General features: G+C 41.2%; 1 protein-coding gene across 5 annotated transcripts in view; it reads right to left on the bottom strand.

The window, feature by feature from the left end:
* Positions 1 to 78: 78 nt before the first annotated feature.
* Positions 79 to 15,574, bottom strand: part of depdc5 (DEP domain containing 5, GATOR1 subcomplex subunit) — a 27,943-nt gene continuing 12,447 nt past the window's right edge. For 2 of the 5 annotated variants that reach the window (XM_067433771.1, XM_067433769.1), the window contains 23 exons: positions 15,338 to 15,567; positions 15,048 to 15,248; positions 14,791 to 14,926; positions 14,595 to 14,692; positions 13,757 to 13,810; positions 11,314 to 11,497; positions 9,278 to 9,435; positions 9,051 to 9,171; positions 8,800 to 8,967; positions 8,487 to 8,718; positions 8,275 to 8,408; positions 7,962 to 8,073; positions 7,426 to 7,488; positions 6,156 to 6,292; positions 5,985 to 6,065; positions 5,767 to 5,899; positions 5,580 to 5,685; positions 4,981 to 5,220; positions 3,653 to 3,822; positions 3,308 to 3,479; positions 1,917 to 1,977; positions 914 to 996; positions 79 to 784 (listed from right to left, as the gene is read on the bottom strand). In XM_067433771.1, coding sequence (XP_067289872.1) covers positions 492 to 784; positions 914 to 996; positions 1,917 to 1,977; positions 3,308 to 3,479; positions 3,653 to 3,822; positions 4,981 to 5,220; positions 5,580 to 5,685; positions 5,767 to 5,899; positions 5,985 to 6,065; positions 6,156 to 6,292; positions 7,426 to 7,488; positions 7,962 to 8,073; positions 8,275 to 8,408; positions 8,487 to 8,718; positions 8,800 to 8,967; positions 9,051 to 9,171; positions 9,278 to 9,435; positions 11,314 to 11,497; positions 13,757 to 13,810; positions 14,595 to 14,692; positions 14,791 to 14,926; positions 15,048 to 15,248; positions 15,338 to 15,567 — 3,367 coding nt within the window. In that variant the 3' untranslated portion in view covers positions 79 to 491. The remainder of the gene's footprint in view (positions 785 to 913; positions 997 to 1,916; positions 1,978 to 3,307; positions 3,480 to 3,652; positions 3,823 to 4,980; positions 5,221 to 5,579; positions 5,686 to 5,766; positions 5,900 to 5,984; positions 6,066 to 6,155; positions 6,293 to 7,425; positions 7,489 to 7,961; positions 8,074 to 8,274; positions 8,409 to 8,486; positions 8,719 to 8,799; positions 8,968 to 9,050; positions 9,172 to 9,277; positions 9,436 to 11,313; positions 11,498 to 13,756; positions 13,811 to 14,594; positions 14,693 to 14,790; positions 14,927 to 15,047; positions 15,249 to 15,337; positions 15,568 to 15,574) is intronic. The other 3 variants (XM_067433772.1, XM_067433770.1, XM_067433773.1) reach the window with 3 other exon arrangements.

The raw sequence follows: 15,574 nt of genomic DNA, 5'->3' as shown, positions 1-15,574 counted from the left end.
CTGAGCACATGTAGTTACTGCATTATAACAGTGGGGCTTAATTTGATCATTTTGACCTTGAGGATAATGTAAAGAAAGTTGGATCTAATATAACTTTAATTCAGTTAAAGAATTCAACTTATGTCCCTAGGGCCTAACTACCGATTTTACTGTAATAACTTAAAATGCAAAGGTGTTTACAGATGTGCTCGAAAGTTATAACATTAAACATCTCTCTTAACTCTTATCTTGATCAACACATTTACTAAGCTCCTAATACTTAGGACATAAAAAAACAACAACACCAATCTAAACATGGGGCAAGGCCTATGGAAATGTACATCAATAGGGCCAAGCATTAAAAACTGTCCAAAACCACTTAAGGTGAGTGATTTATGATGAGGTGTTTCTTTATTTCTCTGATTAGATGATAGCAGCAGGACATTAGCTCTTAATGCAGAGGCAAACGGTCTCGGCTTTCTCTTATCTTTACTTTCCTCCATTCTTTTTTCTCACGGGGCACTAGCGTTCATTTTCTCCACACAACTTTCCCAGAAGGTCGCCAGTCGTTTATCCTTGTTGGCACAAAAGTCTGTGAAATCTCGTAGCAGGCGGTCGGCCAGTTTCTCGTCCCCCAGAACGCCGGTCCTCCAGGCTTTGGTCAGCATGGTATTGTAGGCCCAATTGTAGCCTACTTGTTCTTCAGAACCAAACAGGCTCTGACTGGCGGAGGTGGTAGAGTTACGGCGCCGCCGCTGTCCACTGTATTTCCTTTTCGAGTAAGGCAGCTGAAGAAAAACTGTACCTGGATAAAGAGTTCCAGAGTGATGGCGATGGAAGGAGCAAGACAAAGTTATAAGTGAATAAAGTAACAAGAAGGATTTCTATCATTTAATTTCCAACCAAAGTTTACATTATTCATAAAAGCATGTACCTGTTACATGGATGTACTGGGGTTTGTTCTCCGATGGAAAGTTAAAAGCTGATGCTGAGAACTTGTCTTGTACAAAGCCAAATCTTCAAAAAATAAGGGAAGTTGTTTCAATATGACTGCACACAGGACAATACCACTCTAAAAAATAAACTAGATTTAACTGCAAATTAACCAGACGTACTTAAAGGGTTAGTTCCCCCAAAAATGAAAATTATTTAATTAATCACTCCCCTTTATGTCGTTGGACACCCATAAGACCTTCATTCACCTTCAGAACACAAATGAAGATATTTTTGTTGAAAGCTGATGGCTGAGATTTCAGGCTTCAGCTTCAGGTAGGCCTCCACTGGCATTCAGTACATTCCCACTCAAAAGACCCATAAAGGTACTAAAGACTTTGTTGCAAAGTCCATCTCACAACAGTGGCTGTACAATAATGTTACAATGCGACGTAAATAGTTATTGTGTGCACAAAAATCAAACTAATGACTTTATCCACCCGGTTATTGACATGAGCTCGACGCATGCGCGAGAATATGACGCATATCCGCCGTTCAGATACATGACCCAGAAGCGAGGAGGAGCGCCGCTATTGTGTGAGTTCACGTCTAAATCCTACACGCAAGACAATAACTTGGCGGATAAAGTCATTATTTTGATTTTTTTTTGCGCACAAAAACTATTCTTGTCGATTCGTAAAATTATTGTACATCCACCGTAGTAAGATGGGCTTTTAGTTCCTTTATGGGTCTTGTGAGTGGGAATGTACTGAATGCCAATGGAGGGCTTTCTAAAGCCTTTCTCAGCTATCAGCTTTCAACAAAAATATCTTCATCTGTGTTCTGAAGATGAACGAAGGTCTTACGAGGTGTCCAACGACATGAGGGTGAGTAATTAATGAAATAATTTTCATTTTTGGGTGAACTAACCCTTTAAGTTAAATTCACTAACCCAAAGAAGGAGAAATAGTGAGAGTGAAATATACTATCTATGCTCTCTTTACCTGGAGAGTACGGCCTCCTGAAACAACTGCATTCTGTCCCAGTACGTCTCTGGCTCAAACCCTAAACAAGTAAATGGAGGATATCATACGTCAAATTAACAATAAATGAAAAGTATTGCGAATAGTTCAATCAATCTAAGGATAGAAACAGAATATTAATCAGAATATTAGTGCACTATGTAATTATTTATTATTAGTAACGTGTCCAACATTCCAGACTCCGGATATTTGAAGTGCACCTTTTCTTTTTAGAATTTTCAGTGTGAACACTATTTATACTTTAAATTGGAACAGAATAGTAGCCTGTCTCTGCCCTTCTATGTACTTCTGCTCAATTTTCATTTTCCTTCAGTACTACGTCTGGGACTGTGGGGTATTCTTAGGTTTTCTCCGATAAAAATTTTACTGGTCCAATCAGCGAACAGAGGGAGTGGCTGAGAACGATGACGTTGATGTCATGCGCTAATTTGAGTTGTAGTTCAGTAATTCATTCCCTTGTGGCACCGCTGCCGAATATCCAGAAGTTAAAGCCGGCGATAGAACAATCTTTGCTGGGGTTTGTTGGTGGCCATGATGTTGTGGCCCTCCTCCCCAACAGGGTAAATCCGGGAGAAGTTTGATTTCCAGCTCGCTCCGTTAGTAGTGAAGGAGTTGGCTGAAGCCCTTTTCGGACGGTAATTGTTTCTCGTGGGGTCGGAAGGTATTGCTATCATTTACAGTCAGTGATTTTATTGCCGTCCGTTTCCCACCACCTGCGTAAAAATCCGGCCGAGTTGCCTAATGCTTTTGACAAACACCAAGGTTGTGTGGTGATGTAATAGCTGTCCGAATCTACATCTCTGAATTTTCAAGAATATATCACTTCAAAATTCACTCTTTATATCCTTTTTGACCACTGCAGAGCACCGTATGGTTTTTACACTTGTATTTCTTTAAAATGCTGGCAAGTATTTAAAAGAGCAATATATTGCATCACTGCTCAAAGTAATTAAAATAAAAGCATCTAAACATTTGAATTGGGCCGTTATTTATGGCATCATTTAACATCATTTAAACTTCAACAGAGTTTACTTTGTGGAAGTAAACACTTATCAATGGACAGTGGCCAGAGTCTGGTAAGACCAAGCTAACAGAATATAGTGCATTAGTACACAAATTGGGACACACCCAGGGGTAATCACAGGGGGTAATAGTGGAACTGAGTAACAGGGGCCCTCGGTGAGGGGGATATATATATATATATATATAGTTGTTAGGGGCCCACCCCTTGGTTCTGTGACTGGAGCCCAATGTTTGGTGCTATATCTCTGGCACACACAATGGGTGTATTTGCTACATTTGAGGGACTTTTACAAACATTGCAATAAACATGTTACTTTTTCTTTCCTCACCCTCAAACAGATTATCACAGCCTTCCTTTAGTAGGCACTGTATGTTTAGTGGGATAAACAACTGAGCACGGAGAGGGTCACCATATAGGTACGATGGCAAAGCAAAGGGCACCTCCAACACAGGTACAAGCAGGAATCCACAAGATGCCGCCTTTCTGTGCCAGCCTTGCACCTGAAAAATAAGAAAGCAGTGCTTTAGGACCATGTCTTAGCCTTACATGTTATGTCCGTGCCCTTTCTTTATACCGTCTAGTTTTAGTTGCCTATGTTTGATTGTCCTGATATTATAAAAAATGTCATCTAGCACCTCATCACTTCAAAGCCAACTGTTCATCCTATGCTCACCATTTCAAAGAGTACAGCTGCAGTGACAGCCATCCAGTGCAGCTTGATTTCAAAAGCAGCATTGAGGGAGAAGTTGCCATGGTAATAGCAACTGCACCATTCTGTCCGATCACTGCGATTGTTCACATCAACGTCCAAGGTGACTGTTTTCTGCTCTGGAACTGTGGCGGCTGAAAGAAGAGGGGCAAAAACAGCGAGAAAGACAGGAAGAGTAGAAATGGCCAAGAGGATGAAATGAAAGAGGTCAGGCACAGAGGCATTAAGATCATAAATGGGTCAATGTAGATTAATTGTGATAGAGTTTATGGCTGTTAGTGCTTAGTTCATAAACATTCTAAATGAATTGATATAATGATTCTCATATCAGGAATGATTTTCCATCATGCAATGTATTAAAAGGTAAAAAAAGATGCATGACGTTTCTATGGCAGGAAAACACTGAAAGCTGGGTGCACTGGCGCCAATAAGCAGAAATGCGACGGGTAGGCAGAAGAGCTTTGCTCAGGTTTGGGAACAATGGAGGAACATAATTCATCCAGCAGGAACAGGGCAGATGGAGGAGAGCAGGAAGAACCCATACCACAGCACTACTGGATCACAGCCACTACTTCCCCGCAGCATGCACTACTGGTGGACAAGACATCATTGTGGCACACCTAAAATAGTGGATTGATTGGTGTACTGGGGCAATCAGTCCACGCTCTGATTTGAAGAGTTTGCAAACAAAGCAATTTGTTTGCCCTGATTGTGTAGAACCACAGCATTTGGAGAGTGCATGTACGGTCACACTGATTGATGGCTAATTGGGCTTGTTATAGCAGATTTGCAAACACTATCTACATCAATGGGTTAGAAAGGGAATCTTGATATGATCAACATGATTTGGGCATTGTGGGAATTAACAGGATGATCTAAGTGTGGACTACTTTTCTACAACTACATGCAGTCCTGGAATGTAGAAGAATCACACAAAGTCGGTTAATTAGGGTTGCATATGTTAAAAATTCTTGATGGAAGGGGATGAATCAAAAGCTTGCTGTGGTGTTTTCTGAGAATAATTTAGCAATGTATGGAGTTATTCTGTGATGTCTTTGCAACATCCATCTTTATAAGTTAATTGAGTTGTGGAAGTTCAGGGTGCGCATTGTTATTTAGTGACGAGTAGATGGGTGGTTTCTGAACGCTTTAGTAATATGAGATTAAATGATTTGACTTTGTGTGACTCATTCGCTTCACTGGCTTTCCCGAACTCTCGGGGGAGCGAGTGTCGCATGCTGCCTTAAGGTGCAGAGCAAGGCTGCTCTGGGGTCAGAGCCGGCTGAGTGTACCTAGCAGTGCAGCAGCTTGGCTGCGTCCTCCGAAGCTGCGGCTGAAGGAGCTATGCCTACTTGCGTACGAGGCTGGCCGGCTGGGCAACCAGGGTAGCAGGAAGGCTGGTAAGTCACAGGGCCGACGTTCCTCCATAACAAAGGCCACCTCAAACCATTTCCTCTGGAACAGGGCGAAGTCCTCCAAAGCTGCGGGAGACCAGGCATTGGCTCCCGCTGGGGGCAGCTGAGTCGTAGGGGCTGCAGGGAATAAAGGTCTGTTTTCATGGAGCATAGGTACAGTCAAGGTACAGTCATGTTTCCAACGGGATTGCAGACAGTGGGATCTGCCCCCTGAATCCCTATAAAACTGCTAGAGGCTGCAGTGTCACTGTGCTGTTGGTTTTTTAATAGGCATTCCTACTCTGTATCTAAATGTATCAGGTGGCAGATAACTGGATCACTGTCTCGTGTCCCCTGGAAATCACCTCTTCTCATTGAAAACAAAACACACTGTCAGCGATACAATTGGATACAATAAGAACGGCTAGCAGCAACCAACTCTACAGCAGCTTGGCAACCCCTAGCAAAGTAATCTTGATAGTCAAGTTGTTTCTTACCCTTCTCGCTGTCTTTGTCAACAATCCGGTAGAAGTAGAAGCCATAGACAAAGGTTCGCATGGCATCACCGGAGGCATGATTAATTAGACCTTCATCCAACATTTTCTACAGGAGTATCAGGGAGAGAGTTATGTTTTAAAAAACAAACACAGACTACTGTGACTTCTGCAATGTTCTCACTTTTACCTGCATGATTTCTACTGCAATGCCCTGTGTGGCAACATTCTCCACAGTGCTCACCAGCCAATGTACAACCTCAGCACTGACAAAGCAGTTGGGAGGCAGGCCTCTCTGCTCTGGCAGAAGCTGCACTCCAGTGCTGTAAGCACAGGAAGTCAATTTAGATCACACATGGGTGACATAATAGAAGACTAATAAATAATTAAGGGTTCAAAGACTCTCACGTGGGATGCTTAATGGCTTCCAGGATCTCCATTAGTGTGGAAGATGATGAAAGACTCAAACCACTGGACCCTGACTGCGCCCTGCAATACAACATGAAAGTGGCACATTCTGAGTTGAATATATGGGAAGCCATGTTCTGACTTTTGGAATAAACTGAGGTGTTTTCTTACCCAGTCTCTGAACCTGTGCCTGGGGTTGGGTCTCCTGTAGCTTGGGATGCGGATGTTGTTCTCTCACCTGGTTGGCTGCCTCCTTTGTCCGCCAACCCAACCTCAGTGGGATTTGCTGGAACCTGTTCAGCTGGCAGCTGAGAAACCCATTGGGAATATGTTAGATAAAATGTTGAAATGGAGTTTGCTTTTACTAGCACTTATGATGTTATCTATCTTCATGCAAAACAAGTCTAATACAGAACTACACAAGACGGACAAAGGTGCAAAATTATAAGAGATCATCATGCTATCTGCCTCCAGTGACTGATCTTTGTGGCACTCTAGTATCAGACAAGCACATCCCATGACAGACTGTATGTAGCATATTGCACAGTACAATGCCAAGAGCTGGCAAAAACCACCACCTCCAATCTAACTGGCTGGCTGTTATAAAATTCCCAAAAGTCAGTCAGTCAGTCAGTCAGTTTTTGTCTGCCAATATATAAAGCAATCTTGACAATTACCAGGTTGCTACAATGAGCATACAACAAGATGAACAAACGGTTTAATGGATTGAGCCATTAAATTAAGATTGTCCTCAATCACTGTACATTCTGCTTTGTTTTCATAATTACATATGAAATATCTGGTTGTCTTTGTCTCCAAAGACCACTATAACATTATTTAAATGATTTACCACTTGTGCATGCATGTCTATTACCACAGCATCATAAATGTTAGAATTACCTGCTGCTAAATATCAAGTTAATAAAAGCAAACTGTGATAAGTGCTTTACATGTTGGTCAGATGGCCTCTTCCCATCTGCTCCTGGCCAGAATTAGCTGCAATGTAGAACAGTTACTGTATGCCGCTAGACAAAAATCTGGCTACGTGAGATATTCTTAATGAGCACAGGATGGGGGGGGGGGGGGGGGGGAGATTAAATGTAAAGTGCACATGCATTTTTCCATTGGCTAAACAGAGAGGTGTAGTCTACAGCCGAACTCATAAAGGTTAAGATGTTAAATGAAGTAAATCTAATGACTCTAACATTTTTCAGCGTTTTATGTTATAATGAGTATGATGATGAGTATGCATAGAGAAACAGGAATGACTCTTCGTTATCACTCTCACTATAAAAACACCCGATAGAAACACCAACCTTCACATTTTTAATGCCAGTGAGAACTTGGATAAGTACACAGTCATGCACACATGGTTTATATGCACACGCGCATTGCAAGAAACAGACGGCTTTCACAGAACAGAGAGGGGGCAGTGACTGACCTGAGAATGACAGATGTAGGAGGAACGTGGACTACGAATAAAGTCCAAAATGAAGGCAGCATCCTGTCAGCATATTAGGAGGAAAACACCAGAAAGAGAGAAAATAACCCCCAGAGATCAGAGCAAGAACAAGGCACTGAAGGCAGTAATGAAAGGGGAAGAGGCAAAGGTCAAAAGAGGCAAGAAAAGAGCAAGAAAACCCACTGCAAAAAATATCCACGATTCAGCACTAAATGTAAAGTAGGGCTGTCAAATCACTAAAAATGTATTGAATTAATTACACAATATGCAAATAATAATTAAAAGACATTACATTATTGTCGCATTTTAAAATAGTTGTATGTTATACCAAATTTTTATTCTGTTCCAAATACTGTGATCAGTCTTCAAACCAAGCCAAGGAAAAATAAGACCAAAAAAGCAGCAAGCAATACATAGTGTACGAATACAATAGGTCTCTTCCTCACTCAAAAGCACAAGCATACACACAGAAAGCCAAGAACTTGTCCGTTCGGCGGTCTGCCTCGGGCTCTCACCTTACGGGGGCTATCGACATAGGTGGTTGTCAGGGCAACGCTGGCAGCTTCACTGAAAGGACCACATGGTTTTCCACCATGCTGAGCAGCAAGCTGCTGCTCTTCAAAACTCCTGCAGATCAAAGACATCTCACCAGCATTAGGAAAAACCTGGAATCTCAAGCATTTTTTATAAAAGCTTTACCATATGCGGCACTAGATAAAACCCCAAATCTCATTGTTTCTGGCACACGCAAACACTTGTTTCTATTTGATTTATGCCCTGCAGTATTTTATTTCCTTTGGTTTGCTGAACTCTGCCTGCACAACTCACTTCTGTGTCTGATCCAGCTCCAGAAGTGCAGAGAGGGCAGAGGTGCCCTTTTTGCCCACAGGGGGTGCTATAGGCTCCGGGTTGTAGGATGAGAGGGCCCCTGTCACCTGCAGGCCTTTAATAGTTGCTCCTTTCTATAACAAACATAAGAATTGTTATTTTATTGCCCAGATGGGTGGTCATTTGTGCTGATCCTGTAGCTGTGCACTCACACGGATAATACGATCAGATCGATGCCGCCGGCGAATCCTGTTCAGGCCTTCCAAAAAGCGGATAAATCCATCCAAAAGAGACCAGTCCCCAGTGCCAGAGAGGCCATCCCGCCCTGCCCCCGTTCCCTCTCCATACACGTCCCAGTGACCCTCACCATCCGCAACTCGCCTGGCTCCACCCGCTGGCAGCAGCAAGAAGCGTGTGCGCCAGAACTTCAGAGAGTCAATAAGACTGTGGAAGAGAGAAGAATGGGATCCTGTGGGAATCTACATAGGTTTTTCTGTTAGTTGTATTGCTAGTAAAGCCACTTGCCTGAAGTCCTCTGAGCCAGCAGAGCAGATGTACTGGTCCAGGTAGTTCCATTTGTACTCCTCCAGCCGCTCATGGCTGAACTCAACCCAGAATGGCAGGAAGTGGGCGTCTGCATGTGGAGGGCACAGATTGTAGCTGTACTGAATCTGTGTGGATTCATACGGATACCTAAAGACAAAAAAAGACACTTGTAGGCAATTCTAGAAGAACAAATCAACTGAAAAAAAGCACAAAAAAAAGCATCAACTGACTTTGGGAGGTAGCGGGTGACAGTAATGATCTTATCTTTAAGGCAGACTTTATGAAAGGTTCTCCCCATACTGAGCCAGTAAAGACTCTCTTCCTCCTCTGGTTTACGTCGAGACACCAGCCCTGAAAAGCAGACCTTCAAATCTCTCACCTGAATTACATTAAAGCATGATTTATGACTGGAACCAACTAGTATGCGGAACTAAGGGGTGTCCAGCAGGGGATGTACCTCTGGAATAAAGAGGGCTGCTGCTGAGGGGCGGGGCAATAGCAGGTTGTGACTTCCTGTTTGGCTGAACAATGATCTGGTAGCCTTGCATCAGTCGTTGACAGATGAACTCTTCAAACACCTGATAGGCCGTCATCACTGGAGACTCATCGTCACGTCTATATAAGATGGAGAGCACATACATTTTGGACTGAGATCTTCAATATAGACTCACCTAAAGGATTATTAGGAACAGCATACTAATACTGTGTTTGACCCCCTTTCGCCTTCAGAACTGCCTTAATTCTACATGGCATTGATTCAACAAGGTGCTGAAAGCATTCTTTAGAAATGTTGGCCCATATTGATAGGATAGCATCTTGCAGTTGATGGAGATTTGTGGGATGCACATCCAGGGCACGAAGCTCCCATTCCAACACATCCCAAAGATGCTCTATTGGGTTGAGATCTGGTGACTGCGGGGGCCATTTTAGTACAGTGAACTCATTGTCATGTTCAAGAAACCGATTTGAAATTATTTGAGCTTTGTGACATGGTGCATTATCCTGCTGGAAGTAGCCATCAGAGGATGGGTACATGGTGGTCACAAAGGGATGGAAATGGTCAGAAACAATGCTCAGGTAGGCCGTGGCATTTCAATGATGCATTTACTATTTGTCCTATTTGTAGTGGAGATGAGTGGTACCCGGTGGGGTCTTCTGCTGTTGTAGCCCATCCGCCTCAAGGTTATGCATGTTGTGACTTCACAAATGGAATTATATTTTGCTTCATACGTCGGTTGTAACGAGTGGTTATTTCAGTCAAAGTTGCTCTTCTATCAGCTTCAATCAGCTCCATTCTCCTTTGACCTCTAGCAAACCCTCGAAATGGTTGTCCGTGAAAATCCCAGTAACTGAGCAGATTGTGAAATACTGAGATCGGCCCTTCTGGCACCAAAAACAATGTCACGCTCAAAATTCCTTAAATCACCTTTCTTTCCCATTCTGACATTCAGTTTGGAGTTCAGGAGATTGTCGTGACCAGGACCACACCCCTAAATGCATTGAAGCAACTGCCATGTGATTGGTTGATTAGATTCCATCAATGAGAAATTGAAGGTGTTCCTAATAATCCTTTAGGTGAGTTTATATTAAATCTATAGTGGGATTCAAAAGTCTAACAGTACTCGATAATTCTGCATTTTTCTAATTTAATAAAAATGTTCATAACAAATAATGAATAAAAATTCTGTTCAAAAGAAGCAATTCACATGTGACTGTAGTTAGAAAGCAAGTCACAGGTTCAGTCACAATAATGTTTATTAGAGACTTAGAAATAGTGCAAAGTTTTAAATATTTCTTGATCAACCAGGCATGAGGTGAATCGCAAAAGCACACCCTTTTGTATATAAAGGTGCCAGGAAGAACCAAAAACAGGTTTCACAGTGATGCCACAGAAAAAACGTTTTGTGGAAGGTTCTTTAAAGAACCATTTTTTTCGAACCATTTTATAGTCTAATGAACCTTTTTTGCACAACAAAGAACCTTTTGATATGGATATTGTGCAATGGATATTAAAGGTTCTTCATGGAAACATACACCCTGCCAAAGAACCATTTAAGAACCTTTATTTTTAAGAGTGTACAAACTGATTTGAAGCAAAAAGTTTGGCAAATTCAGACACCAGTACAAGACTACGTAATAGCTTTAATGAGGAAAAGAACGACAATCGCATTGTTGAAGCATTGCGAAATACATGAATTATTCTGCCTTCATTAATACTAGCTTCCTAGCTAAAATATGGGACATGAACATGAACATGAATGTAATGAGCTCATAATCACGAATTCAGAAGTGGGAAGTAGGAAATTTCAGATATCACATGAAGGCACCATTACAAAAAATTTGGATAAAGTGTTCTTTTAGTGCAATTTGCTCGTTGTGATTCCCTTATTGGTGGACATTTCTCTGCAGTCTTGGGTAATGCTGTTTTTCTAGCATGCATTCCATTGTTAAACATGATTATCTAAAAAGATGTTTTTAAGAAAGTGTTTGTACCTGTCCAGGTCAGTGTGTGGCAGCAGGTCGTAGCATCCCTCTGTGTAGTCATTCTGCAGGGTTTGGCGGTCGGGAAAGTAATCGGTCGTGAGGGGGAGGCAGGCAGGAGTGGTGAGGGACTTCCAGTCCACCCCGACCGTGCAGCAAAAACTAGGCACTGTCGGAGGGGCAGACAGCAGCAGGACTTGAGGGGCACCCCCACCACACACACACACACACACACACAAACACACAGAGTGGCCCACACGCACCACAAGGACGCAACAGATCACATCCAAAGCACATTCACACATGTGGCCCCAATGACAATTAGCAGATAGATTGAGAGAGAAAGAAGCAGAAGAGAGGGTGAACAGTTTCAGGCAGGCAGACAGACACATACAAACACGCAGAACAAGGAGGATAAAGGGAGACAGAGAAAGAGGGAAAAGAAAAAGGAGTGTGTTACCATTATTGTTGTAATTGAACTGGAATTATAGTGACTACTACGTGCAGAATTAACATGCAAAAAAGCACTGTGAGCATCGTGACATCACTGATGAGTAATACGTGTCTGTACAAAGACACAATTGGCAGAAAAGACGACCAGTACTGTTCCGTGTTCAGGCAAGGCATGCGTGAGATTCTGAGTGCGGCAGTGTCATTCAACATACTTGTGATTGGTGATTTTATTGAGGGTTACAAAGCTTGTGAGCGGGAGAGAATTGAAGTTTGATACTTGATTAGATAGAAAGAGGGATTCAGGAAATAAAGGAATCCCCAGTAAAGGGGAGGGATGGTAAAGAGAGAAAGCCAGAAATCCCAGACAAATCAGAGGTGTAATTCACCAAGAAAGAATTGCGGCAACTAAATTACTGTAAATAACTGTTTAGTTATCGTTTCAACACCTGTGCGTTACCCTAAGTTCATATCTTTTTCCTATGGGTGTGTATGTTCTTATTTGTGATTATCACAAGCTGATTAGCATGCTAACATAACCTACACAATTTACATTATCATTTAACAAACGTTTAATTAATGTTTCTGAATGTCACTAACTGATTAACATGCTAGCTTAGCCCACTCCCTTTACATCCTAATTGAACAAATGTTAAAATACTTATTTGTGATTATCACTAGCTGATTAACTTGCTAGCTTAGCCTACACACTTTACACCGTATCAAACCAATGGTGAATTCTTATTTGTGAATATCACTAGCTGATTAGCATGCTAGCTTAACCTAGACCATTTACACCATAATTTAACAAATGTTAAAATACTTATTTGTCAATATCATTACCTAATTAACATGCTAGCTGGACCCACTTTATATTAGGTGGCCTTAACACTATGTACTAACATTGTAATTAATAATTTGATACAATGGACTTATTGGGTACATACATGTTTTTACATTATACTTACATTTGCAAAATGACCTGCATGTAATTACATATGTAATTCATTTCTGTGGTTACATTTGTAATTACACTGTTGACACTTCCCTTACAACAAACCCTACCCTTAAACTTAACTATAGCCTATCACCACACCTGTCCCTAATACTGATACTTGTTACTTGATACTGATACTTTACCCATATCCCACCTCAATATCATCAAAAGTGTTTTGCAATATAACATGAACAAAATAAGTACATTGTACTTACTTTTTGATGTAAGTACATAGTAGTTTAGGTCACCTAATATAAAGTGGGACCTGCTAGCTTAGCCTTCACCCTTTACACCATAACTGAACAAATGATACATTCTTATTTGTGGATATCACTAGCTAATTAGCCTGCTAGCTTAACCTACACTTTTTACATCCTAATCAAACAAATGTTCAAATCTTGTTTGACTATCACTAGTTGATTAGCATGCAAGCTTAGTTTACATCCTTTACACTATAACTGAACAAATGTTTAATGTTTGTGAATATCACCAGCCGATTAACATGCTAGCTTAGCCTACTACACCCTTACCACCCTATATTCAAACAAATGTTAAAATATTTATTTGTTAATATCATTAGCCGATTAGTGTGCTAGATAAGACTACAACCTTTACACCCTAATCAAACAAATGTAATAGCGAACCCAGACTTAAATACCTTAAATCACTCAACCATAGATCCCAGATTTCCTTTACAAAACCCATCCCCTTCTAAATATGAATGTGTTTATATGATTGCAGCTAACAAATGTATATTTAAAGAAATGACAATAATGTAAAAATGTGTACCTTGAATGCAATGTAAGTCGCTTTGGATAAAAGCGTCTGCCAAATGCATAAATGTAAAATAAATGTAAAATGTAAATTTCTAAGGGGAATATATGTGTGTGTGTGTGTGTGTGTGTGTGTGTGTGTGTGTGTGTGGTAAATTATCATTCATGAGGAAGTGGATGGATACTGGAGATTTGATGTGTTTTTCAGTCTCTTCACTGATGGGAAAGAACTCACTCGGATCTAGACTGCTGGAATAATCCTCAAAGGAACCACGGTTCACTGGTGTTCCTATAGAAGCAAGAGCAGCAACAACTGAACTCAATTCAACCTCTTGTTTTTACAGAGAACATGCAAATCATTTCATGAATAGATAATGTAATAAAAAGAAATAAGAAGGAAAAAAAACATCAGTGGCCCAAAAAGCATTCGGTACTGTATTTTAAAAATGTATGAATGTTATGTAGGGGTGAAAATCATAAGGAATTCTGATTCCTCAAATATATATATATATATATATATATATATATATATATATATAATTACTTACAATATATATATATATATATATATATATATATATATATATATATATATTATTTATTTTTTTATTATTATTATTTTTTATTATTATTAATTTATTAAAGTTTTATTAACATTACAGTAGTGTAAAGCAGGATGGGGCTGAGCCCACAGGACATTTTACATTGCTGTTTTATTATACTCCTACAAAATGCTTATTTATTTGTTTGGGACTTTGACTACACAAATCATGTAGAACATTTCTGATTGGCTAAAAATAATCAACACATATCATTGATACTTTAAGGAATCAGACTGCACCAGCAATGCTGCATGTGTTTTGATTCACTACAAAGAACAGACTTACAAGAGTCATTTGTCCGGGAATCAGACTACACTTGCCGTGCTATATACTTTTGATACACTACAAAGAATCAGCTCATAAGAATCACTCAGACATTCATATCATCATAAAGTGATGATAAAATAGATAAAAAAAGATAAAAAATATCTTTTAGGGCCACTGTATAATAAAGAGGTGAAAATAATGTACCAGTGCTGTTGCTACTAGCTGGACTTCCAGATATATTGTCAGGAACTCCATTGATGTACAGTCCATTCTCTCCTATGTAACGGGACATTGTCCGCTTGCTATAACACACATTTACACCATTATTAGACTCTGACTCTATCATGTTGTCACATTTTTCCCCTCCAAATATCCTCTCACTAATCTCTGCGTGACTGACCTTCCTGTGGCTTCGTGATAGGCCAGTTCCAGCAACTCTGCAGAGGTACGAGCCGGGTCTCTCTGCTCGCTGCCCTGCAGCTCTGCCATGTTTTGTCGTGTCTGATGGTGGATCTGGATTGCCTCTCCAGAAGGACCTTGAACATCCATACAACATTATATAAAAACATGTAGAGAATAGACTCAGTTTAGTGGTCATTATGCATAATATTTGACACAAATTGCTAATCTGAAGAAAGAATTGTATGTATTACTTACCCACAGGAAATGTGTGCATCCAGCGGCGACGGTTAGAGGTGAGTTTCATAGGCATCCGTGAGGGGGCGAAAGGGTTAATGAGGGCCCTCTGGGGCGTGTAACCGCCCGGCCGTACATGCAGGGTAGACTCAGCACTGCCCACTGTGAAGCGGCCCGGAGCACTGGAGTCCCTCTGGGATTCAACCATCTTTTCCAGCAATTCTGCAAAAACGAGACAGATGAGAAGCAGCAAACATCAACCAGATGTATCCGTCTACATCAACACAGGTGCGTGCTAAACGGTCCTGTACCTCTTGTGCAGCTGGTGTACCCCAGGGAGCTGCTGACCTCGTATTGGCCCTGAGGCGGGCGTGGGATAAGCAGAATGTTGGAGATGTGTCCCAAACTGTCATCTGACGCCAGGCTCCTCTGTTCATCTGGTCCTGTAGGCCTGGTTGGGGGAGAGCTGCCCACTACACCTCCACTAACTTCCGATGAACCCCAGCTTTTCCTGCTGGCTGACTCCCTCTCCCGGCTCGACCTGACAC

This window comes from Pseudorasbora parva, chromosome 23 (genome assembly GCF_024679245.1).
Source record: "Pseudorasbora parva isolate DD20220531a chromosome 23, ASM2467924v1, whole genome shotgun sequence".
Lineage (NCBI taxonomy): Eukaryota > Metazoa > Chordata > Actinopteri > Cypriniformes > Gobionidae > Pseudorasbora > Pseudorasbora parva.
The sequence above is the reverse complement of the archived record's forward strand: the minus strand, read 5'-3'. Positions and strand labels throughout refer to the sequence as shown.